General features: G+C 46.7%; 1 protein-coding gene across 2 annotated transcripts in view; it reads right to left on the reverse strand.

The window, feature by feature from the left end:
• The window catches only part of Bcas1 (brain enriched myelin associated protein 1), an 86,426-nt gene that overhangs the window by 27,082 nt on the left and 32,573 nt on the right, over positions 1-26,771 (reverse strand). Inside the window, exons 6-9 of one of the 2 annotated variants that reach the window (XM_004663794.2) lie at positions 21,508-21,660; positions 20,346-20,390; positions 17,435-17,566; positions 9,565-9,777 (exon numbers count right to left, since the gene is read on the reverse strand). In XM_004663794.2, the coding sequence (XP_004663851.2) occupies positions 9,565-9,777; positions 17,435-17,566; positions 20,346-20,390; positions 21,508-21,660 (543 nt within the window). The remainder of the gene's footprint in view (positions 1-9,564; positions 9,778-17,434; positions 17,567-20,345; positions 20,391-21,507; positions 21,661-26,771) is intronic. The other variant, XM_045156906.1, reaches the window with a different exon arrangement.

A 26,771-nucleotide genomic window follows, 5' to 3' on the forward strand; every position in this document is an offset into this window, starting at 1 on the left:
CCACCCTGCGACTACATAGTGAATTCCAGGTCAGCCTGAGCTAAAGTGAGAACCTACCTTGAAAAACCAATGTATGTGTGTGTGTGTGTGTATATATATATATATATACACACACACTAATTATATATATATGTACATGTATTATATATATAGTATATGTATATATATACTAATCATATATATACTAATCATACATATACTAATCATATATATATATATATATATATATATATATATATATATATATAAAATTTAATTATTTATCTGGGGAGGGGAGACAACAGGCACGCTAGAGCTACCAGCCACTGCAAACAAACTCCAGACACACACGCCACCATGTACTTCTGGCTTTACATGGGTACTGGGTCCTTAGGCTTTATAGACAAACACCTTAACCGCTAAGCCATCTCTCCAGCCCATGGCCAAGTCTTGACTATGGGCAAAGAACATCTTTGCATTATATTTTCTAGGAGAGGGAAATGATGGTGATTTTGAGACACATTCTTTTATATTCCAGGTTGGCCAAGGATGATATTGAACTTCTGGCTCTCCTGCCTCTGCTTCCCCAGTGCCGGGGTGGCAGGCACGCCTGGTTTCATGCAGGGCTGGGGGTTAGGCTCAGGAGATAGATGAGATGATGTGTCTCAGCTAATCACTGCAGGGAAGTGCTCTGCCGACTGGGCTCTATCCTTGGCTCAAGGTGAACACACACAGTCAGTGTTAGGTAAAAAGAAACGAGCAGCTTGGGGAAATTATGGTAAGGGATTCAGAGAAATTCACTCCAGATCTTTTTTTTTTTTTTTTTTTTTTTTTTTGGTTTTTCAAGGTAAGGTCTCACTCTAGTCCAGGCTGACCTGGAATTAACTCTGTCATCTCAGGGTGGCCTCGAACTCATGGCGATCCTCCTACCTCTGCCTCCCGAGTGCTGGGATTAAAGGCGTGCGCCACCACGCCCGGCTCACTCCAGATCTTTTTGGAACAAGCAGGCACCGTCATTTGGTAAAGCAGAGTCTCCAGCCTTATTGCTGGCCAACATTACAGGCTGCCTCCCTGCATCAGCCCAGTCTGGGCCAAGTTTGAGGTGGTCTGGTTCAACTGGGGTGAAGCACTCCAGGAGGGCCGTTGGGGGGAGGGAGGTTCCCACACACCAGACTCTAAACGCTGTCTTACTCCTGGAAGTGAGTCCTTCCCCGACTGGCGTGGGAGGTGTCCAGATTCCACTAAAAGGCAATGCCCTCGTCAGACAGCTGCGACTCTGGAGGTCTTTGCATCTTTCCTTCAGCGTCTTTCAAGCAATGGGGCGTGTGTCTAGAGCACTGTGGAGTATAGACCATCTCTCATAAGCAAAGCATGCACAGTGGTGCCAGTGTGTCACGGACCTTCCTGCATTTTGTTTCTCGGACTCCACGTTAAGAAGGTTCCCTGTGGGCTGGAGAGATGGCTTAGCGGTTAAGTGCTTGCCTGTGAAGCCTAAGGACCCCGGTTCGAGGCTCGGTTCCCCAGGTCCCACGTTAGCCAGATGCATAAGGGGGCGCACGCGTCTGGAGTTCGTTTGCAGAGGCTGGAAGCCCTGGCGCGCCCATTCTCTCTCTTTCCCTCCCTCTGTCTTTCTCTCTGTGTCTGTCACTCTCAAATAAATAAATAAAAAATTTAAAAAAAAAAAAAAAAAAAAAAGAAGGTTCCCTGTGTGCTGGGTTGAAGGCTCAGTGGCTAAAGGCACTTGCTTGCAAAGCCTGCAGGCCTGGGTTGGTCCAGGTTTGATTCCTAATACCCATGTAAAGCCAGATGCACTGGTGTAAAGGCCCCAGCATGCTAATGTTCACTCTTTCTCTCTCTCTCAAATATATAAATACAATATTATAAAAAGGTTTCTCTCTATGTGTTTTGTTACTAAATCCTGCTTTATTCTCTTTAAGAAATTTAATGGGACAACGGAAGGGATATAGACAAACACACCTTTCTGGCACCTTGCAGACCTTATCTCCCTTAACGTGCCCCAAACAGCAAGTACTATGGTTCCCATGCACACTGTGAGAAACAGGTGTAGAGAGTATAAGTCACATGCTATGTTAAATAGCCAGAGAGTAGAGGGAGTGGTTACCCAGTTAAGTATTTCCCTTGCCAGAATGACTTTAAGGATCCCTCTACCATCCATTATCCATCCACCTAGCTAGCTAGCTAGCTAGCTATCAATCATCTATCTATTCATGATATATCTTTTCTTTTCCCCCTTTGGTTTTTCGAGGTAGGGTCTCATGCTAGCTCAGGCTGACCTGGAATTCACTATATATTCTCAGGGTGGCCTCGAACTCACAGTGATCCTCCTACCTCTACCTCTTGAGTGCTGGGATGAAAGGTGTGCGCCACCACACCCAGCTTCCCATCATCTATCTATCCATCATTGGTGACTTGTGTGAACTTTCTCTAAGAGCAGACTTGTGTCTTTTCTGATGAGATCACTAGCCTGGGACATTTGTTTCTGTTTATCCTCTTCCTGTACTGATGTTTGCCTGGGCCCAGGAGGACTGCAGCATTTCTGGAAGCTTCTGATGACCAGGAAATATTACTGCTCTCAGAAGGAATTTGCAAGGAATGCTGCTTTCCTGGAAGCTCTACCCCTCTTCTCAAGCAAGGCTGCTTAATCTTACATGCGGGCAAAGAACCAAATAGTGTTTTCCAAAGCTAGACCCTTTCAAGCCTGCCTTCCCCCCAACAAAGCTTCTGGATCAACCCACCCGAGAAAACACTCCCACTGCTGAAAACTAGATCTCATAGATCTCAGCCTTCTCTGGTGTCCCAGCAGGCTGTAAGGCTGTTGGTGTGCATCTGGGTTTGCTTGTCCACATAGTTCCTGAATGCGTTTGGCTCGCCAAGCGGGCACTGGCAACATGGCGTGAAGGTGGCAGAGGCACAGAAGAAGTTGATTCTGAACAATGACGTGCCCTTGATCTTCACGGTAGCTTCCAGCTTCAGGTCTTTTCTGCTGTTTTTTTTTTGGGGGGGGGGTCAGTTGTCAAGGTTTCACTTTAGCCCACACTGACCTGGAATTCACTATGGAGTCTTAGGCTGGCCTCAAACTCATGGCGATCCACCCACCTCTGCCTCCCGAGTGCTGGGATTAAAGGTGTGCGCCACCTTGCCTGGCCTCTTTGCTGTTTTGAAAACTGGCTTTATGTATATTGTGTGTTCTAAAAGAATTTGCTATGTTATGCTTTTAAAGGCATGCTACCTGGCCACATAGTCTTTATTTTAAGATTTAGCCCCACTGAGTATTTCTTGGACTTCAGTGATATTCACAGCATCTTCCAGGTCCTGACCTGCTCTGGACCACCTGAATTTACTCGCTATTTTTCTTTAAATTGACTATTGTTTTACTCTTACATACTTGAAGAGAAAATGTCTTATTGCAGTAAGTATACCACCAACATATTTGCTGTGTAAATAGCAGTGTAGATTAAACCAGTTGAAATGAATAAAATGAAGAGACTCATTAAGTTCTAACTGCAGGTAAGATTTTGTTCAAAAGGATTTCTAGGGTTGATGTTTCAATCCATACCTGTCACCCCAGCTAATCAAGAAGTTGAGGCAGGAGGATTGCAAGTTCAAGGCTAGCTTGGGCAACTTTGCAAGAGCCTATCTCAAAACACAAAGCACAGAGAAAAATCAATAAAGGCTGGGATGTGGCTTCGTGGGAGAGCTCTTGTCTGACACGTACCAGATCCTAGGCCTGGCCTCCAATGCTCACTCGTGGTGGCTCAGTGACAAACTACTTACTACTGAAAAGAATTTGTCCTCTTAACGTCACCAGAACAGTTGGAGCAGAATGGAAAAAAGAGAAAATGGTGCAGTGTGTCATCACTTAAATATGTTTTTAGGACTGTGTCCAAGAACCACCCAAGTCATTGCGAGCTTTTTGTACATTTGTAATCTGGCTGCGGGTTCCCAGCAGTCACGGAGATACTTAGCACCAAGATTCAAAAAGGGATACGGAGAGGAGAGGTCCAGCCACCCCTTCACATCTGTCCCACGCAACAGAAAGTCAGCGCAGAGCCAGAGCCTGGGCTTCCGAGACTGCAGGGTCAGGCTCACGCTCAGTGTTTCTGCTATGCAGTCTCGTTCAGCTTCACACTTCCGGGATCCCCCAGTTCCCTTACCCCAGTGTTGACTATTGGGCTGCTTGCCAGTGACTTACAGTGCCAGGTTGCTTTAAGGGCTATGTAACCTAAAGCTGTGCTCCTTTCCTCTGAGGAGCCGGGAGAACCTGCTTCCGGTTCTCCGGCCAGTGGGTGGTCATGGAGGATAACATCTGAGGATGAGGCTTAGCTTTGATCATCTGCCCCGAGGGCGTGTTCCCGAAGGGACCTGCACAGGCAGGATGGGAAACTGAACCTTGAGGCCCAGGAGGCTGCTTGCATGGGTGCAAATGAAAGCGGGAGTGGGGTGCAAGTTGTGCATAGTGAGGGGTGTTTTTTAGGTCTTAAGTCTCTTGCGGACAGTCAGGAAACATACAGTGTGAGGTTATCATTCAAATCTCAAAAACAGAAACCCTGGCTTGGAGAGATGGCTTAGTGGTTAGGGTTCTTGCCTGCAAAGGTAAAGGACCCAGGTTCGATTCCCCAGGACCCACACAAACCAGATGCACAAGGGGGCACATGCGTCTAGAGTGTGCCCCTTTACTCTCTCTCTCTTTCTCTCATCTGTCCCTTCTCTAAATAAAAATAAATAAATAAAAATATTAAACAAAAAGGAAAACAGAAACATCCTGCTCTCCCCCAACCATACCTGGCTATTATCTGGGAGCCTGAAAGTAGCCCAGCCCAAATGAACAATAAAAATTCCAGATTCACATCTGCAGGTTCCTGTCTGGACTTGTATGTGGCTAAGAATAAGGAGCAAAGCAGCACAGAACTCCTCAGAACGACCAGCAGGGAACAAGGGCCCCTTCCCTTTAAAAGGCGCATTCAGACGAAAGTTTCTTTCACCTGATGACATCCAACCCACGAGCCCATTGGCCTGTTCCTGATGGGTCTGGTTTGGTCATGTGACAGCTGTCTGAGATCACTGGTGTCCCAAGACCCCTTAGACCTACAAAGCCTAGATTTTTCAGCTCAGCTCTTTAAGTGTTTCCTGAAATGTTTGGCCATATGCCTAGGTTTCCTTAATCAGAATGTGTACATGGAGGTGCAAAAGTGTGTTTGAAACTAACAGCCCACAGCTGGGGAGTTAAAAGTGCTTTCTTGCAAAGGTTGCCGGCCTGGGTTCAGTTTTCCGGTACCTACATAAAGCCAGATGCACAAAGTGGCACACACATCTGGAGTTCGTGTGCAGTGGCAAGAATCTCTGGAACGCCCATCCTCTCTCCCTCTTTCTCTCTGTCTGCTTGCAAATAAATAAATAAAAATTTTTTTTTTAATTTTTTATTTATTTGAGAGCGACAGACACAGAGAGAAAGACAGATAGAGGGAGAAAGAGAGAATGGGCGCGCCAGGGCTTCCAGCCTCTGCAAACGAACTCCAGATGCGTGCGCCCCCTTGTGCATCTGGCTAACGTGGGACCTGGAGAACCGAGCCTCGAACCGGGGTCCTTAGGCTTCACAGGCAAGCGCTTAACCACTAAGCCATCTCTCCAGCCCAATAAAAAATATTTTATAAATGAAAGTAGCAGCCCAGACTATATCTATGTCACACAACGCTGACTGGTCCCATTTCTGACAGCTCTTAACATTGTAACTTGAACCCTGCAGATTATAGTCAAGCTGTAGTTTGTTTTTTTTGGGGGGGGAGATGAAATTTTTCAAGGCTAGGTCTCCCTGTAGCCCCAGGAACTGACTCTATAGCACAAGACTGGTCTTGAACTCACAGCGATCCTCCTACCTCTGCCTCCCCAGTGCTGGGATTAAAGGCATGAGTCATCATGCCTGGACTCCTTAAATTTATTATTATTTTATTTATTTAGTTAGTTATTGTTGGTTTTTCAAGGTAAAGTCTCACTCTACCTCAGGTTGACTTAGAATTCACTAGATAGTCTCAGGGTGGCCTCAAACTCAGTGATCCTCCTACCTCTGCCTCCTGAGTGCTGGGATTAAAGGTGTGAGCCACCATGCCTGGCCGACCCCTTAAATTTTGAAACAAGTCTCTCATTGAGCCTAGAGCTCAGCGATTCAGCCAGACTAGCCAGCCAGCAAGCCCTAAGGAGCCCCCCATCTCCACTTCCCCTGCATTGGGATTGGAAACACATGCCTGGTATGTTAGGTGGGTTCTGGGGAACCAGACTCAGGTCCTCACGTGTGTGTGGCAAACACTTTTCCCACGGAGCCCGCCCTTTTCCTAGCATTCCCCTGATACTCATTTCTCCCAACAACTGTACAGGTAGATTCCAGGAGCCAGTTTTATTCTGAGGAACCTGCTAGAATGAAGACCGCCAGAACGGAGAACAGATGATGTGTCTCAGTGAGCCCGTGACTGTTGCACTCCTGCGTCTGTCTGCCCCAAAATGGCAGGAAAAGGGTGATTTTCAAGATGGTCTGCATGACACATGCATGTATGCATACATGGGAGTGTGTGCATATCATGTGTCATCTTCCACTTGTTCCAGAAGTCCCGCATGGATGTTGCGTCATGACCACACTGAGAGAGATGATGCCGTGCTACAGCATGCTACGCTCTGATGCTTAATTGGATTCTTGGGTTCTCCTAACAACCCTGTGAGATAAACACAGGCCTTATTTTACAGACAAGAAGCCAGGCTCTCCGAATAGTGACAGAACTTACCTAGGCCATGGCAGAGTGCTGATCTGACTCTCTGTGAGGACAGTTCCCATCATGCCTTCAGCTGCCCCTGCAGTGCTAATGTTGAGGCCCTGTTTGCCCGGGCGGCTCTTGTCACTGGCTAACACTGTGGGGTACTGACCATGCACTCCTGTCCAGCCTGGGGCTCTCAGCATGGAGGTCTGTAGCCTAGAATTCCCTGTGCTTTGGCCAGCACCAGCCTGAGCCTGAAATTCTCAGGTCTCCTTCTCTCAATAAGTCTCTTGCTTACTTCCATTTGAGTGTCACTGGAGACTTCAATGTTATCATTACTTAATGTCAGTGCTGTTGTATATATAGTACTTTCCTTTCATTGGATATTATTTTCTTCTTTTCCTTTTCCTTTTTTTTTTTTTTTTGAGGTAGGGTCTTGCTGTAGCCAAGGCTGACCTGGAATTCACTATGTAGTCTAAGGGTGGCCTTGAACTCACAATGATCCTCTTACCTCTGCCTCCTGAGTGCTGGGATTAAAGGTGTGTGCCATCATGCCCAGCTTCATTGGATTCTTCTTTTTGAAGCTGGGTCTCACTCTAGCCCAGGCTGGCCTTGAACTTACTCTGTAGTCCAGGCTGGTCTTAAACTCATAGCTACCCTGTTATTTCTGCCTCCTGAGTACTGAGACTAAAGTCATGTGCCACTACACCTGGCTGATTCCTTTTAAAACTAAATATATTTGGCCTGACCTGAGCAAAATCTATGTTCAATCTCAAGTTTGATATGCTACCTAGGGCTGGAGAGATGGCTCAGAGGTTATAGACACTTGCTTACACAGCTTGATGACCTAAGTTTGATTCCCATGTAAAACCAGACATACAAAGTGGTGCATGCAACTGAAACTGGTTTGCAGTGGCAGGAGGTCCTGGTGTACCCATATTTCTTCTCTTTCTCCCTCTCTCCCTCTCTCTCTCTCTCTCTCTCAAATAAATAAAAAAAATTTTTTTAAATGGGCTACTTTGGGCTGGAGAGATGGTTCAGTGGTTAAGGTGCTTACCTGTAAAGCCTAACGACTTGGGTTCAGTTCCCCATTACTCATGTAAAGCCAGATGCACAAAGTGGCACATGCATCTGGAATTGATTTGCAGTAGCTAGAAGCCCTGGCATACCCATTCTCTCTCTCTTCTTGCAAATAAATACATAAATAAATTATTTTTGTTTATTTATTTATTTATTTATTGGTTTTTTTGAGGTAGAGTATCACTCTGGCCCAAGCTGATCTGGAATTCACTATATAGTCTTGAACTCAGGGTGGCCTTGAACTCATGGTGATCCTTCTACCTCTGCCTCCCAAGAGCTGGGATTAAAAGCGTGCACCATCATACCTGGCTAATAAAAAAAGTGCTATTTTTATTTGCCTTAATAAAGTATAAGATTATGCATAAATACATGTCGTTATGTAGATGATACACATGTATGACACATGTAATGATCATATATGCACAGGTGTGAATACATAATTATTTAAACACAAATATTCACAGGTGGGTCACTGAAGTCATCTCCCATCCTTACCTAGAATATATGCATATGACTCACATGGAAATTCTTCTCTATTGAATATTGTTGGCAAACTTTCTAAAATAATCAAAGGTATCTGGGGAGAAAGAGGATTAGAAGAGAAAGGCAACTGGCATTCCAAAGTTTTCATGAACTATGGAAGTTAGCATTCTGGGAAGAATCTAGAATGAAGATTTCTGTGCAATAGGAAATACACGGGAGAGGAGCCCAGAAATCCCGCTGGATTCTAGAAAGACTGTAAAGCAGGTGCCATGGTGACATCGGGAATTATCGTCTGCTTGGCATGGCATGCTCGTGGCGTGTAGGTTTTGATGACGTGACTATGTGAGGTGTCTCCAGCTCTGTGCATCTCCACCACCAACCTCTTGCTCATCTTTTGGTGACATCTGAGCAGGGCCCGCGTCCTGAACACGTGTGGGCCGGGGTGTGCTCGGAGCCGGCGTTTAAGGACTGACTCTCAGACCTACTGAAGTCCTGCGCACCTTTCCCATGCAGTGCCCGTGCCTCCTGCCCCCGTGTTCTAGAGGGAAAACCAGACCCTTGCTCACTTTCCTGTCACAGGGCGCAGTCTGCGCTCCTGCTGGTGACCTGGTGGACACCTTTCATTTTCTAAAAGGGGATTGAAAGCTGGTGGTTTCCAGCGACTGGGCCTGGGTGTGGAGGTGCAGAGACAGAGTTAAGCAGGTGGCTCCTCGCGTGCTCAGAGGAAGCCGCTGTGGGACAATGCAGCCAGGGGACAGCAGCACCCCCGTCACAGCGCCCCCTGCTGGCCTCCCTGTCGTTCAGATCATGGAAAGTTCCACTGTTCATTTCCTTTTCTTCCCCATAAAGCCCGTCATTTATAACAATGTCAGACATGTCACTCGGCCCAGGAGTGTACAAGAAGTCATCTACTCAATGGCAAGTCGAGTCACGAAGAAGGAAGCAGGAGAAGGGCCTGTAGAGGGGCTTAGCAGTTAAGGAAAAAAGCCAAAGGACCCAGGTTCGATTCCCCAGGACCCACATAAGCCAGTTTTACAAGGTGGCGCATACATCTGGAGTTCATTTGCAGCAGCTGGAGGCCCCGGAGTGCCCATTATTATTCTCTCTCTCCCCTCCACCCCCCTCTCTCCCATTTAAATAAATAAAAATAAAATATCTTTTTAAAAAATGAAGTGGAAGAAATCTCTTTGTATCACTGAACACATCAATTAAACCACTGGAAATACCTCCTCTCCAGCCCCAAGGACTCTGCAAGCCTTACCTTTTTCCAGAACAGTTTCCCCAGAGGCAGTGAGGTGGGCCCTGACTTCTCCTTGCCACTGTCCTTTGCTGAGTCACCAGCTGTCACCAGCGGCACATGACCTGGTGGGCTGCAGCCTTTAGGACTCTTGGATGCTCCTTGAGTCTCCTGGGGTATGACGTTGCCTTTGTCTGTCTGGAGATTGGCTGAAGTAGTGGGTGAGTTTTCAGCACCCTACAGAGTAAAAGTTGAACTATTCAGAATGATTCCACAATTTCAAAAGTGAAAGTTTTTTTGTTTGTTTTTTTTTTTTAAATCATGGGCTGAGATGATGCATGTTGTTAATTTTCTTCTTTGTAATTTTGTTTTCCCCAAACTTTCTAGTGGATTTGTGTTCATATCTCCAGAAAAGGTCAAGATGTTTTCCTTTTGGAAAAAAAAAAAAGTTCAACAGAGATGCATTATTGATAATGTTGACACAAGTCAGTCATGAGGAGCCAAGGTGAAGGGAAGAGGCGTTTTGCTGTTAGAGGGGGCGTTGGCACCGAGGCCCTCGGTCTCCAGATGGTTTTGCTTTCTCCCATCAGTAAAAGCACTTTGAATGAGCGCTCCCAACGCACCCATGTTGGCTTATGTGTGGCTTATAAACATGCATTGTTTTACTAATCCAAATGAGAAATTAAGGGGGGGTGGTGGAGATAAATACAGTTATCATAGAAGTCCAGTTGCATTTCTCCCACACCGCATCTTGGAGACCACTGGCCTAGGCTATGGAGGGAGCAGAAGGCAGCTGGGCTGGAGCTTGGTGAAGGCAGCTGGTACTGGAAGGATGTCCCCAGGCCCCACACCTTCACCTTTAGGCACAGTCTCCACACCCCACGGTTAGAACCTCCTCGAAAATGATTCATCTTGTCCCAGTTCCTTCCCTCTTCCTCCCTATGGGCTGTGTAGTTCCAAGACATCTGATTGCTTTGGGGAATTCCTGCTGGTTTCTATTCTCTGAGCCTGCCCCCTCCCCCACCCCAGGCACCGCATGGGGAACTGGAGCCCCGTTAGCAATGACAATGTTAACACCCGTTCCGTCTGACCTGACCTGGTCATCTTAAGTATCTTCCTTCTATGAATTTTGTTCTCACGACTTGTGACTAAACTGCTTTAAATTCTCAGACTAGGTGCTGGGGCGATATCTCAGTTACAGAAAGACTTGAGTTGGACTTCCGGTACCCACATAAAGTACTGGCTGTCATGGCATGTCGGAATCCCAGCGTTGTGAGGGCCGAGATTAGTGGGTCTCTGGATCCCTCTGGCCAACAAGTCTAGTTCAACTGGTGAACTCCAGGCCCATGAGAGGCCATCTCACAAAGAGGCGGACGCCTTCCTCTCTGCTCTCTGGCCTCCAGGTGCTCATGTACACATGTGCACGTCCAGCTGTACACATCTGCACCTATGCACACAGGACACACACACAGGCATGCACGCACACAGAAAAGCAAAAACAATAAAACAGAATGAAACAAAAGTAAAGAAAAATATCTGTCCGTGAAAATGAGGTATAGACAAATTCAGAAAAATGTCAGTATTTTTTTTTTTTTTTGGTGCTAGAAAAACTTTTTATTGTATTTTATTTTGAGACAAGGTCTTTCTATGAAGCCCCAGGTGGCTTAGAACTGGCCATTCTCCTGCCTCAGTCTCCAGAGTGCTGGGATTGGAAGTAAGTACCATCACACATCACATCCCGCTGGTTTGAATTTTCACAGGAGGCAACTGAGGGCCATGCTCTGTTCACCACTAAACAGGGAGCATCACATGGCCTCACTCCTGGGTCTGGCCCCTGGGGGTAGGGGGGGCTCTTACACATGGCACATGGCCCCTCAGAAAGCGGGGACAGCTGTCTTATGGTGGACATGAGAGTTTGGTGGAGGAGGGAGCGCATTACTGAACGGATTCCAAGATCACATCACGATTCCATACATGGTGGATGTCCCATGATACGGGATCACACAGGGAGAAGGCCAGCACTGGGATAAACCCGGTTGCCTTCCAAAGTGTGCAAACTGCAGAGAGAGCTCTGGAGCTGACACGATGCTCCACGTCGCCTGCCGTGCACTGCAGGGGTCCGGCGCACAAGGCTGTTGTGTGAAGAGCATGTCTAAGGGCCACGACACCAGGAACTATTTTATTCACGAGAAGTGATTAGATTCAAGGGGGCTGGTTAGAGGAAAGATACCTTCCTCTCTCGGTGAACTAGCTCGCCCTCTTTTCATGAATTTTGCTTTCATAAAATTGTGCTGAGTGTTTTCCATGAGCTGTGATCTGAGCTGAGTGCTTGGGTCACATGTTCTCAAGGAGAGAATGACACCAAATCATACGTAAATACGTACATCCATGCGGGAATTCAGCTGCGCTACATTCCAGTGAGGCAGGGGAGGATTTAGCGCTACAGGGCAAAACCCAAACGCCTAAATCAGAGACTCACATCCACGCACGACAGTCAGCCGCGTGAGACAGGCAGGGCTCTTTTGAGCGTGGCTAGAAATTAACCAGGGAAGGTGGGAGGGACCCCATGCATAGGGCCCAGTGCTCCAAGGCCCTTGGCCAAGAGGGCCTGTGGGCAAACATACCAGGACCTGCAGGGATGTAGACAGAGCACTGCATGGCCAGGCTTAGCCAGCTTCCCAGCATCAATCTTCCTGTGTACCAGGGAGAGGCCTCAAGTGCTCTGGGGGCCATTTCTATTTCACTATCATCATCATCATCATCATCATCATCATCATCATCATGTGTGCATGCGGTGTGTGTGCAGACAGGGGAGAGCATCAAGTGTCCTTCTTTACTGCTCTCCCGCTTCAGTTCCTTGAGATGGAGTCTCGCACTGAAACCTGAAGCTGCTGTTTCTGGTCAGACTAGTTGACCAGTGAACCCCAGGGGTTCTCCTGCCTCTGCCTCCTTCAGGACTGGGGCTATAGGCATGTGCCATTGTGCCTGGTTTTCTGGGTGCTGGGGATTGAGCTCGGGCCTCATGGTCCTCTCTCGGGTCCTCATGCTTGCAGAGCAGTCCTCTTAACTACAGAGTCATCTCCCCAGCCCACATTTTTACTTTCTTTCTTTTTCTGTTTTTCGAGGTAGGGTCTCACTCTAGCCCAGGATGGCCTGAAATTCACTCTGTAGTCTCAGGATGGCCTCAAACTCACAGTGATCCTTCTACCTCTGCCTCCCGAGAGTTGGGATTAAAGGCGAGCGCCACCACGCCCGGCCTTACTTTCTTTTTAATGAATTAATTTTGCACATGTGTAGGCACGTTTGCATGTGTGTAGGCGCACCTGGGTGTGCGTGTGCACGGAGGCCAGGGGCCGACATGGTATCTTCCTGAGTTGCTCTTGGCCGTATTTTTTTGAGACAAAGTCTCTTGCTTAACCTGATTTGGTTAGAGGAGCTGGCCGGCAAGCTTAGGAATCCTCCTGTTTCTGTACCCCAGCACTGGGATCCCATGCACCTACCATCCTGCCTGACTTTTAAAACTGTGGACTGGAGAGATGGCTCAGCGGTTAAGGCACTTGCTTGCAAAGCCTGACAGCCTGGATTCGACTCCCCTGTACCCTTGTAATGCCAAGTGGTGCATGTCTCTGGAGTGTGTTTGCTGCTGCAAGAGGCCTGTTGTGCCCATCCTCTCTCCCTCTGTCCCTATCCCTCTCTGTCTTTCTCTCTGTGTTTGCACATAAATAAATATTTTTTTAATTAAAAATCTTGAAAAAAAAAATAGGGCCAGGGAGATGGCTTGGTGGTTAAGGCGCTCGCTGCCTACGAAGCCTGAGAACTCAGGTTCGAACCTCCAGGTCCCACGTGAGCCAGATGCAGTGCCGCACGTGCACAATGTGGCATGTGAGCCCAAGGGGGCGCATGCGTCTGGAGTGCATTTGCAGTGGCTAAAGGCCCTCGTGTGCCCGTTCTTTATGCCCCTTTCTCACTCGTCTCTCTCTCTCTCTCTCTCTCTCTCTCTCTCTCTCTCTCAAATGAATAAATAAGTAAAAATGATTTTTAAAACTCTTGAAAAAAAAATAGAAATGTTGCTGGGTGTGGTGGCGCACACCTTTAATCCCAGCAGTCGGGAGGCAGAGGTAGGAGGATCACCATGAGTTCGAGGTCACCCTGACAGTACATAGTTAATTCCAGGTCAGCGTAGACCAGAGTGAGACCCTACCAAAGAAATGTGGGTACTGGGGATCAAAAGTCAGGGTTTTTGGGTTTTTTTCTTGTATGACAAGCAGTTTATTAACTAACCCACCTCCTCAGTCTTGGGGTTTGTTTTAGACCAAGAACCCAGGAGCCTGGAAACTTGCCATCTCTGTCTCCATGGAAGAAAGAGCTTTGTTTGGTTCGGCCAGGCACCTGTCCTGCCCGAGCCCGAGAGGTGTGTGCTCACCTCTGAGGTGGTGAGAACAGGGCTGACCTTGAGATGTGGCTACCAAAAGCATCACGAAACATGAGCAGGTACACAGTGTAATGTTTGGGTTAAAACTCCTCTGAGAGAAAGGTGGTTGGGTGGCAAATACCTCAAAGGCTTTTGGTGGGGGCATCCCGATGGAGAGGCAGCTCTGTATGGGTTAGAAATGACCTGTTCTCCCTTCTTTGCATTGGGAGAAACACAGACACCCATGGAAAGTATTACAGGGGAATGCCTGTATTATGTTGACAGGAATGTAACGTTACTGTAATGCATTTGTGTGGCTGTTGAGGAGGTAACCCTGCTGGACTTCCAGCCGTTACATGTAAGTGAGGGGAGTGGAATCTTGATCGCTGTTAAAACTTTGTTATTTCTAGTTTCCACTAGGCCCCGTAACTGACTAACTAATTTAATAACTAACTAACTAACTGACGAAACCAATTTAATATACAGAGAGACAGAAAAGGAGACACACACACACACACACACACACACACACACACACACACACACACACACACAGAAACACTGGATCCTGCCAGGGCCCATTTCCATCCACCCACCCCTTCCTTCCTGGCATTGGTCCCAGCAGAGAGCCCTCTTTTGTTTCATTCCCTGCCCACCCCTTTCTTACTTCCCAAAGAAATCCCCCAAATGGTATTCTGCCAGCTAATTTAATATCCTTTGTTTGAATTCTTTAACAGACTGTGAAAAGTCTAGTCGTGTTTTCAGAGGCAGGTTCAAGGGGCCAGCAGCCTTAGCAAATGAAATGAGCTTGCCTATTAAATGTGAATTTCAGATGCAGTGTTAAGTATGTCCCAAATATTGTATGGAATGTACTAATATTTACAAAAAATATTTCTTTTATTCATATTTTTAAGTTATTGTACAAAATAATGAATTTTATTATGACATAAAGTTATTTCTGGGCTGGAAAGATGACTCAGTGGTTAAGGTACTTGTCTGCAAAGCCTAGTGACCTGAGTTCGATTCCTCAGTACCCACATAAAGCCAGGTGCACAGGATGGTGCGTGCATCTGGAGTCTGTTGGCAGTGTCTGGAGGCCCTGGTGCCCCCATTCTCTCTCTCTCCTCTCTCTCTCTCTCTCTCTCTGCTTGCAAATAAATGAATGAATAAATAAAAATATTTCAAAAGTTCTTTCTTGTATATCTGAAATTTGAATTAAAGGGGCACTCCGAATGCTACCTGGCAACCGTACTCAAGTAATTCCAATGTACTTGGAGACTGCATGCAAAGGACCTTCCCCTCTTAATAAGTCGTTCCGTTGTTTTGAGCTCTGGGTGTGGGACATAAGCGGCGTTAGCAAGAGCTAGTAAATGTCTTAGCAGAGTGTGGCAGAACCACCGAGGGCTGGCTGCTAACAAGACCTTCAGCGGCTTTACTGAGTGGTGCTGCTCAAACCTTCGGGGGGTGAAGAGTGAAGCTCGGCCGACGTGCCCATGCTGCCACTAAAGACACCACAAAGTTCGATTTGGTGGCATCACATGTCGTTAACCCACGAAAAAACATTTGGTTCAGTAAGGGAAAGCTGCAGTTCTTAATAATTATAACAGCCTTTTGCTAATAACAACAGCATTTACTAATTTTAACTTTCATCATTTTTAAAGTAAAGTTTGCAAGTTTTGTTGGATTGTAGATAGAATTCAAGAGAAGGAAGGAAGACAGAGCTCATGCCCAAGAGGCAGGGCTGGTTTCTCAGAAATGAGGAAGCCTGGAGTTTAAGAGAAGGAAGGAATGCAGAGCTCTACCCAAGCAGTAGCAAGAGGGGAGCTCCACACAGGGAATCACCCTTTCCTCCTCTTAAAAAGAAAAAAAGATTTCATTGATTGATTTACTTGAGAGACAAAGAGAGAGGAAAATACAGATATATAGAGAAAATGGGTGTGCCAGGGCCTCCATCCACTGCAAATGAACTCCAGACACATGTGCCACCTTGTGCATCTGTCTTACGTGGGTCCTTGGGAGTTGAACCTGGGTCCTTGGGCTTCACAGGCAAGCACCTTACTGCTATACCATCTCTCTAGCCCTTTTTATTGCATTCATTTTTTTGGTTTTTCGAGGTAGGGTCTCACTGTAGTCCAGGCTGACATGGAACTCACTATGTAGTCTCAGGGTGGCCTCAAACTCACAGCGATCCAACTGCCTCTGCCTCCCAAGTGCTGGGATTAAAGACGTGCGCCACCATGCCCAGCTTGCGTTCTTTTTTATTTTTTTAAAACTTTCTTTTTGAAGTTTTTATTTCTTTAGTTTATTTATTTGAGAGAGAAAGAGAGAAATAGGCAGAGTGAGAGTGAGAGAGAGAGAGAGAGAGAGAGAGAGAGAGAGAGAGAGAGAGAATGTGCACACCAGTGCCTTCAGCTACTGTAAATGAACTCTAGACACATGCAGCACCTTGTGCATCTGGCTTATGTGGGTGCTGGGGAATCGAACCTGGGTCCTTTGGCTTTGCAGGCAAGTGCCTTAACTGCTAAGCCTTCTCTCCAGCCCTGCATTCTTTTTAAAACTAATTTTTAAGCATTGATTTATTTATTTGAGAGAGAGAGAGACAGAAGAAATCCTCTGAACTGATGGTATCAGACAGGTGTGTTCTCACTGGGATCTGCTTGCAAGTGGAAAGAGTCTCCAAAGCTGACCTCACGTTGTTCTAACTTACACACAACATGGCAATGTGACTGGTATAAAGCTGGGCTCCTTGGTGGGTTTAGTATAAGCTTAGTCAACAGTGGGGATGGGTGGAATAGACCACAGAAACATAAAATTGTTATCTTGAGGTTAGAAGTGCATCTCCCAAAGGGTAGGCAGCATACCACCATTGACCAGAGGTGACTTTTGGAAATACGATATGAAATAAAATTCAAAAAGTGAGAAGAGTTTTCTAACTCTCCATCACTTGTCTAACCACATTCTTGGCAAAATGGTCAATGTGGGGTTGAGGTGGCTTTAATATTCTCTATTCTCTGCCTCTGGGCAATTGCTTTATGTACAAAGCCAGAGGAGCTCGGGATTCAGAGCTCAGCACGATGGAGGTCATGAGAATGTTTGCTTTTCTTATGAAAAATGATTCTGGGTTGCCACATATGATTGACTGTAAAGTTTCTTTTAAAGGTACATTTAAACAGAAAATAGTTAATTTCAGTAGTTTGACAAAGTAATTAATAGTATATTTAACAAAAGTGATGAGGGTGGTGTGCCAACAACCAACGCTTGGGAAACACCAGGTAAGAAGAATTTCAGGATCCTGGTCTACACTCAGAAGAAACCGGTCGGAGTTGTTCGTAACTGTGGGGCCTTCAGTGCCTGAAGTTGGGGTCACCATGTTTAATCACCCCTTTATGGTCACAGCCTCCCAAGGCTTGGGCGGGGACAGAGCATGGCGTCTGAAGGCAGACCAGGGTCCTCTTTTTCTTCCCACAGCAAGGAGATACAGACCTTACGCCTAAACATCTTTCTAAAGGCGAGTCCTATCCTGGGGCTGTCCACGTGCTTTTTCTTGCCTTTAGTGGGCACCTCGGCCATCTTCTGACCAGCTGGTCCATCACAGACACTGTCCGCTTTAGATGCCTTTTGGATAACAGTGGTCACAACTTAGAACTTTGTTTTTACACAAGCGTTTGTTTTTTTTTCCCTTTGTTTTAAAGTGCATTTCATTACTGTGAGAATTGATTACTGGTATACTGTTCCTATCTCCCAACTACAAGATTCCAGGAGACTATTCATCCTTTTAAATTCTCAAAGGTGATTTGTGACAACATTCACAGCAAATTTTAGTTTCGCAGTGATTTTCAACAGGGTCATACTATTAAATGAATGATATTAACACATTTTAGAACCCCCCTCCAACTCCCACTGAACAATCCAAAACAACCTCTCCCACATCTGTTTGTTTAAGATGGACACTTAAACTTTTGACATGACTTAAAACATCCAAATGAAGACAGAACCAAAACCAAAAGGGATAAAATGACAATCCCCACAATAGCCTTAAAAATGCAAATGCAGCCAGGCCTGGTGGCACAAGCCTTGAATCCAAGGCAGAGGTAGGAGGAATTCGAGGCCACCTGCAGACGACATAGTGAATTCTAGGTCAGCCTGGGCTACAGTGAGACCCTACCTTGAACAACCAAAAAAAAAAGCAAATCCTATTGTCACATAGGGAAATAAAATAGTTCCTACTGACAAGAGATGCATTTTTGTGTCCTGATTTAGTTTTCTTGATAAAATACTGTTACCAAGTGGCTTTTGTCCTCAAACAAACGTCCTTTGAGTCAGCATTTGAACACACATGAAGCAGCATCCCCCACAAACATCTTAGCTGACTCCAGGTGGGCAGATTTCCCCTCCAAAGGAAGAATTCCAGTGTAGACCAGTTCACGGAGTCAACAGGGAAGGACCTCAGAACCAGTCACCCAAATACAACTGCCGAAAATGGGTCACTCAACTTTCAAACGGTGTGGCATTTTGCATGAGGCATGTGGTGTGCTAAAAATCACGTATGACCAAATGAGACACAGATAGAGACTTTCAAAAATACTTTAAGAACTCCAGTAGAAGCTGGGCGTGGTGGGGCATGCCTTTAATCCCAGCACTCGGGAGGCAGAGGTAGGAGGATTGCTGTGAGTTCGAGGCCATCCTGAGGCTCCATGGTGAATTCCAGGTGAGCCTGGGATAGAGTGAGACCCCACTTCAAAAAGAAAAAAGAACTCCAGTAGAAAAAAATACCCAAAAAGCAAGGGATAGAAGGAAGGAGGGATATCCAGGGTGTCATAAACAAACTTATAGTCAACAACTTTCATCTAGAATCCAGGTCCCCAAGGACTCCTCAGTCCCCTGGGCAGGATAGTGACATTTTTATCACTGTGATGTGCTCAGAGGGGGTCACTTCTGCTTATAGAAGGGCCTTGCTGCACAACCAGCTAAACAGACTGCATCAGGTCCCTTGGAAGGCCACCAGCACACCCACACGCCCTACTGTTCACAGCCTATTGTGCTGACTGTGGAGCCTCAAGACACGCAGAGCCCAGAACTAAGGGGGAAACATTTTAACTCACCCATTCACTGACTGTGACCTCGGCTGCCTTGTAGCAAATTAATGATTTTAATGATAAAATGCACGCAGATGCCTTGGAAATTTTTCAACGGGAGAAGAAAGTTCCAGAGGAAACAATCAGTGTACTGTGTGACTAGAGGAAGGGTTTGTCTACGGAGCCTTACAGCTTGCCAGGCATCGCAGTACCTTTCCTTGACCCCGGGGTCTGGAAAGATGGTTTCTATCGTAACCAGCTTAGAAGCATGTAGAAGCTTAGATAAACTAGGGTCGCAGTACCATACCAGAACCTCCCAAGTCCCAGAACTGGAATTCAAACACAGACTTTCGGGAATAAAATAAGAGGAGTTTAAAAAATAACTTTGTTCCTGCAAATAGAAATAGCAATTGTATAGGGGGCTGGCTAGGCCATTTATTTGGTCCCAACCCCTGTTCACACAAGGACAAAGACATGCATCTAATGCCACATAAAACTCTGCCATGGTTCCTGTGAAACTTACGTCACGCACGCCCCACCCCAGTTCACCTGTCTTGTCAGATTGAAGGGAATATTGGGTCTAAGAAAGCATTTGTTTCAACCCAAGTTTATCTTGAGGGGAAATGGATGAATGTCTTGAAAGACTGAAAACCTCCAGCCGCCATGGGAGTCCTCCACCTGGCCTTCATTAAGCAGGTGTCCCATGGCAACTGTTTAATTTCTAAATCGCTTCTACACTAGAGATTTCTTTCTTTCATATTATGTGAAAATGAAAGCACATTTAAAAAAACACTCACAACTCTAGCTGCTCCCTTCCACTTTAAAGGAACTATTTTTAAGCTATATTCTTTGGGTTTCTTCTCTAAACACAATGACAGAGTAAACCTTATGATGGTGACATGATCATTAGTCACCTGTCCTTATTCCATGCCAAAAAAAGGGGGGAGCATTGTAATAGTATTTCACCAGAATTGGCATTTGTTTCAAGCTTTCCACTAAAATTCCCATTCATATGCCATTAACCAAGCCTGGGATTATAGGTAGGAGGTAGTCCCCTTCCATGCCTGGCATGGGAGAGGCTCTGGGTTCAATCCCCAGCACTGACACAAACGAACGAACGAGTGACCACACGTGACAACAAGTCCTTGGTCTCAATGGAGTGTTTCCAGGACACTCCAGCAGCAGTGTTTTAAGCCTACATTTGTGTCTACCCACGTCACACAAACAGGTAAGATGCGATCGCCAGTCACGAGACATCCAGACCCACATCTAAACCCACCTGGGTACAAACACAAGCGCGCACCCCACAAGCTACCTACCCCGGCTTCTGAGGCCTTTTTCGTTTCAGCTTTGTTAGGTGAAACCTTAGAAGTTGAGAAAACCAAATGTTAGAAATCATAATTCATCAGAGCACTGTCTTTTATTTCCTAGAGACATCACACACTGGGGCTGTCTAGCTCATCAGATTGAAAAAAGTAAGGAATGTGAAGTACTTTTGGCTCAGTAGAGATCCAAGGACCATTAGCAATAAGCTTATAAAGTTAATATTTTATTCTGGAACATATCAGATTATATACATATACCAAGAGCTTGATTACATTCAGAATTGCCTGCTGGAAGGCCTCAGACATTGCTTCAATTTCATGACCATTACTCCAAACAAGGATATCTGAGACACACTGTTGTTATTTTATCTTTGAAGTCAGCCTTGATATTTGCATGTAACCCAAACACATTTGGGGCTGGTTAATTATACATTCATTCATTCAGCTCTTTCTTGGCTGTCTAGCAGCGCCAGGCTATGGGTTCTGCCCCGAGGGGTCAGAGATGAAAGATGCCTTTTCCTGTAGCCATCCAATTAAAGTGGCAGATGCAGATGCAGCAAGATAGAAAGTGACTTGCACAATGTTTTCCTTGCCACTGGAGTGGCAAAGTTACTCTGCGAGGTTGACTGAGAACTCAGGGAGTATTTTCCAATAATTTTTATGACTAATGACCCTAAGACATGAAGTGCAATAAAATTCCATAATGACACAAGTCATGGGCCACAGGTCTGGCCCTTCTTGGCCTGCACCGTTAGGTTCTGCCAACAAAAGGTGGGTGGACACATCCCTTTTGGAGGCACTTTTTTCTTAAAAAATATTTTATTTATTTATTTGAAAGAGAGATAGAGGGAGGAAGGAAAAGGCAAATAAGAGAATGGGCACACAGGGACCTCCAGCCACTGCAAATGAACAACAGCTGCACACACTACCTTGTTCATCTGGCTTCATGTGAGTACTAGGGACTTGAACCTGGGTTCTTTGGCTTTGCAGACAAGCGCCTTAACTGCTAAGCCATCTCTCCAGCCCCGGGAGGTACTTTTACATGGCCCAGCTACCCCACGCTGATAATCCACACAGCACCACAGCATTCGGCTATGCCTCGTTCTCACAACATTTGGGCAATCAAGTTGGCAGCAAGAGAGAGGACACTACTTACTAGAGTCTTGAAGAAGCTCATGATGGGATTGTTCTTTTCGGTTAGGTCTGTCTCCTGGGCACCCTCCTTTGACAGCCCCAGCTTCTCTGAGTCCCCAGGGACCAAGGAGCTCAGCGTTTCGATGTCTTCTCTTCCCTCGCTGTCGACTGTGTCCTGGGAGCGAGACAGAGTTTTCACAGTTGCAACTTGTCAGACGTGGATGGTCAAAGCCATATTTTTGCTTCACATCCCTCTCTCCCTCACCCTGTAATTCCAGCCGTGCCTCTTCAGCCCACGGCAACGCCGAACAATCGGGAGCTTATGGGAGTCTTCCCCTCCCCCTCCTGCTAACATACTCGGGCACTTGCAGTTGGCTGGAGAGACACTGTGCAGGGCCACTGAGTGACAAACATGGCAATAGATGTCACATTCCAGAAAAACAAACACAAAATAAAATGAAATTAAAAAAAAAAAAAAAACTTTCTCCCAAATCTGCTGAAAAATGGCGTGAGGAGCTAAGGGTCTCTTCCCTGTGCTCTCCCCATCTAACCAGGTGCTTTGCCCCATTTTCTACAACCCACAGCAGTGAAGCCCGGCATGTGCATGAGACATGTGCACCTGCGCGCACACACATGCATAGCTCAAGCACACACCCACACCCCACGTTCCACACGCACACGTGCGCCCACCTAGTAAGTCTGCAAATTTGTACGCTTGAGAGATGAGTGGGCAAATCAACAGCTCACGCAAGTGCGGCAGGGCTGTCTGTGTGGCACGGAGGGAGGGTGGAGGCCTCTATCTTTGCCTTTGCCCAGAAGCCAGGCCCTGGCATTCTGACGTCTCCTGCCATCTTTATTCCATAGTACAGCGGTGCATTATTCCTAGTCCAGTATCCTTATTGAGGGCCACTGACGGCATCTGTGGTTTTTACATCTAGGATAAGCAGCGTTGATCTGAACATGCCATCCTTTACTTTTTAACAGAGTTTGTGCGTGCGGTTTGCACATGCCCACTCCCTCACGGGCCCCACGTGCTTGTCTGCAGCGGGGGCTGCTTGCCCGGGGGCTGGAGGGGAATGCCAGGCCAATCGCACCCTCACTGCTCTCGGCCTGGTCTGCACGCTTCCTCTTTAATTCCCTAACAATGCGTCCTCGGGTCGTAGTGTCTCCCTGTGGTCAGGTGCCGTCACAGGTCTCTTATCGCCATCTCTGTGGAGACTGTGGACACCATTTTACCAAGGAGGAATTCGGGGCCCGAGAAGCCAGAGATTGCATCCGAGGTTACTCAGCTGGCAAGTGCTCTCCCTAACTGGGAGTTTCCTGCCCAGCCTTCCTCACTCCTTGTGGTCACAGGACCTGCCTATGCTTGGAGAACTCTCCCATTCAGTCCTTTCCCGTCTCGTCTTCAACCCTTTTGTGTTTTACCTTTTCCCTAAGTTGGTTTGCTGGAGCCTCAATGGTCTTTTTCTAAATTTTATTTATTTATTTGAGAGAAAGAGATGGAGAAAGAGAGAGACAGAGAGACAGAGAGAGAGAGGGGGGATGGGCGCACCAGGGCCTCCAGCTACTGCAAATGAACTCCAGACACATGTGCCACCTTGTGTATCTGGCTTATATGGGTCTTGGGAAATCAAACCTGCATCCTCAGGCTTCATAGGCAAGCACCTTAACTGCTGAGCCATCTCTCCAGCCCCTCAGTGGTCTTCTTGAAGTCCTTTGAACATGTCCAGTAGGTTCCTGCCTTAATGCCTCTGCCCCGACCTTCTGTTTCCTCAGCACTGGGATTAAAGGTCTGTACCACCACAACCAGAAAAAAGACAATTCTTGTTCTAAAGAATTTTTTTTTTTTATTTGCAAGCTGAGAGAAGCAAAGAGAGAGAGAGAAAGAGAGAGAGAGAGAGAAGGAGGGAGAGAGAAGTAAACAGAATGGGCACTTCAGGGCCTTAGCCACTACAAATGAACTTCAGATGCATGTGCCACTTTGTGCATCTGTCTTTATGTGGGCACTGGGGAATCAAACCTGGGTTATTAGGCTTCGCAGGTAAGTGCCTTAACCACTGAGCCAGCTCTCTAGCCCACTCCTGGTAATTTATTTTTATTTATTTATTTTTGAGAGGCGGGGAAGAAAATATGGGTGTGCCAGGCCTCTAGCCACTGGAAAGTAACTCCAGATAAATGTGCCACCATACGCATTTGGCTTACGTGGGTACTTGGAAATTAAACATGGGTACTTAGGCTTTGCAGGAAAATACCTTAACCACTGAGGCATCTCTCCAGCCCCATTCAAGATAATTTTGGTGACTCCTGTCTCACTAGGAGCCACAGCACTGTGACGTAAGGGCTGTGCTGACTGAGGGCTCCCCGGGCCAGGTGCCGAGTGTGTGCTCTCCCTATGGGACCTGCGTGGCCTGTGTCTGTGACACGGCTCCACTTCTTGCACACTGACAGGTCCCAGGCACGGAGGGTCTCAGCCTCTGAGCATGGTCTCCTCACGTCTCATGGGTTAACAGTAAACTCTACAGCAGGCAACTTCCTCTGGGGGGCGCGCGCGCGCGCGCACGTGTGTGTGTGTGTGTGTGTGTGTGTGTGTGTGTGTGTGATGAGATTTTGTGCACATGAACACATGTGTGTGGAGACAGAGGTCAACCCTGGGTGTCATCCTCAGTTGCTTTCCACCTTATTAATTAATTAATTAGTTAATTAATTTTCTTGAGGCGGGATCTCTCACTGAGCCTAGGGCTCACTAATTCAGTTAGACTTGTCTCTGCATCCCCAGCCCAGAGATTATAGACATGCACGACCATGCCTGGCATTTTTACATGGGTGCCGGGGAGCCAAACTCATGCTTCTTCCCTGAGCCTAGGTGCCTGCGGGGAGCCGAGTTGAGGGGGTGGCGGGAGACTGGCCGGGACCCAAGGCCAAGGGCCATCATTCTTGGAGAAGGAATTAGTATGCATGTTTAAGAGGGTATGAGCTTGACATGTTAAACATGAACTGAATTGGACTTTGAGTCACCACATGCTTGGGGATCTGCCAACGGTTAAAATCATTAAAATCTACCCTGTTCACTGGGGATGCAGTGGCGAGGGCAGGGATGCTAGAAAGGGAGAAACAAGCCAAACGGAAATACAGAACAACTGACCAATCTGGCTCGTTCTCAGGCATGATGTGGGCGAGGAAGGAAGTGGAGCAGGCAGAGGCCTTAAGGGTGTGTGGGGTACAGGCTATGTCTGGTAGTCAGTAGTGTCCTTTAAGAAGTTAAGAGTCATGCTGAATGGGCTGCTCTGAGTCTGCTCCCAGCCCATAATTTCACATATCTCCAAGAAAGGAGCTCATTTAAGCTATTCCTGACTCCTGCTGAGTCTGGGGTTTGCTGACAAAATTTCTTTCTTTCTTTTTTTCTTTTTTTGCTTTTTGTTTTTTTGAGGTAGGGTCTCACTCTAGCTCAGGCTGACCTGGAATTCACTATGGAGTCTCAGGGTGGCCTCGAACTCATGGCAGTCCTCCTACCTCTGCCTCCCGAGTGCTGGGATTAAAGGCGTGTGCCACCATGCCCGGCCAAAATTTCTGATAACTATGATTTTTACAAAGAATGATGGGATTTTGTTTTACAACCATAACTGCATCAGAAGTGAAAGGCTCTATCCTGAGAAATTCCCCGCTAAAAGGATGGCAAGATAATCTTAAAAAGTGGGAGAAAAGATCTGCGAACCAGATAGCTGACAGGTGTGTGGAATGCGTTATAACTCTTAACACTCAGCGGCAGAGCTGGGGGTGGGCTTGGCAGCTCAAAGAGCTTGTTTGTGAAGCCTGCTGACCCCAGGTCCATCCCCCAGTACCCAAATAAAGCTGGGTACAAAGTGGCACATGCGTCTATGGTTCTTGGGCACCTATGTCAATGGGAGGTGGAGCCGCTGAAGCTCGAGGGCCACATATAGACTGGCATTTGTTTTCGGTAGAAGAGACCCTGTCTCAAAGAATGTAAGGAAGAGCATCACCATCTCAGGGTCTCCTGACCTCCACATGCCCTCCATGACATGCATGCATCCTTATACACACATGCATAATATGCAAATACACTATAAAACAATAAAATGAAAATGCTAAGTATTTAACCAGTGGCACTGGTAGATAAGTATACCACTTGAAATGTCTGGTTTGGAGCCAGGTGAATACATTACCTATTAAAGTGAAAATTGAAACAGAAATGGACTTGCAGCTGGAGGGTCAAACCGATCAGAGCGGGAAAGAAACTCCAGCCTTCTGGGCACCAGCTTCTGTCAGGACCCCCAGCTGGCTCTCAGACAACGGCTTTTTAGACAGAACAGAAATACTGCTTGGGAAGCGCCCGGACACTCCTTGTAAGCAAGCGGGGTGGTGTTGGGCTGTTGGCGCATCTGTCAGGAGCGTTTGTAATCACGCACCTTCCTGCTGGCTTCAAAGAGCAAACAGGAAGGGGCGCTAGTTAGGGGATCACAGCCTGTCATGTTGTTTTCTCATAATCTGACCGTCTGTCGTCAGGTCCGTGTGGACATCTGTAAAGCACAAGTGGGTTTCAGCCTCCGTTTCGTGCAAGGCCTTAGGAAGAGCAGGATGGTGATCCTGGCTATGAACTCATCCACCCTTGTTCGCTGCTCTGAATCTCGGTACCGAGAACCGGAGCCTCGAATACCAAGTACCAGTATCTTGCTGAAAGCCCATCACCAGGCTCCGCTTCATCTCTTAGAAATTTGAGCCCCATGCTACCCAGGATCAAAGGAAAGACATGAGTCTCACTTTTCTCTCTCTCTAGGATGTCACAAAGGCACCGAAGATTTAATCTGCTAGGCAACCAGGCTCTCCAGAGAATCATAAGAGCCAGAGCCTTCACCTGCCATGGGACCATTGTCACATTCAGGCTTGGTTAATCCTTAAAGATGGACTTTCTCCTCCCATTTTCCAGAAAGGCAAATAAATTAGCAAGAAGGTTAAAACCAATGCTAGATGCATTTAACAGATCTTCATTAACCATTTGTGATCTCCCCACCTTTGCCATTATTATTATGAAGCTAAGAGTCACCCAAGGAAAGTCAAAACTGTGTATCAGTGTAGGGAAATTTTACTTTTACTTCCCCCACGATTCCTATCCAATTCACAACTGACAACAATGCGTTCTCATCGTTGAAGTTTCCAAGGCTGTCACGGCAGACAGACATGGACACAGAGTGGCACGAGCTACACGTGTGTTCAAAATGACTTCATTGATTGTGAGCTAAGAACCGCCGATGGACAAGCACTGGGAATTGC

This window comes from Jaculus jaculus, chromosome 8, assembly GCF_020740685.1.
Source record: "Jaculus jaculus isolate mJacJac1 chromosome 8, mJacJac1.mat.Y.cur, whole genome shotgun sequence".
Taxonomy (NCBI): domain Eukaryota; kingdom Metazoa; phylum Chordata; class Mammalia; order Rodentia; family Dipodidae; genus Jaculus; species Jaculus jaculus.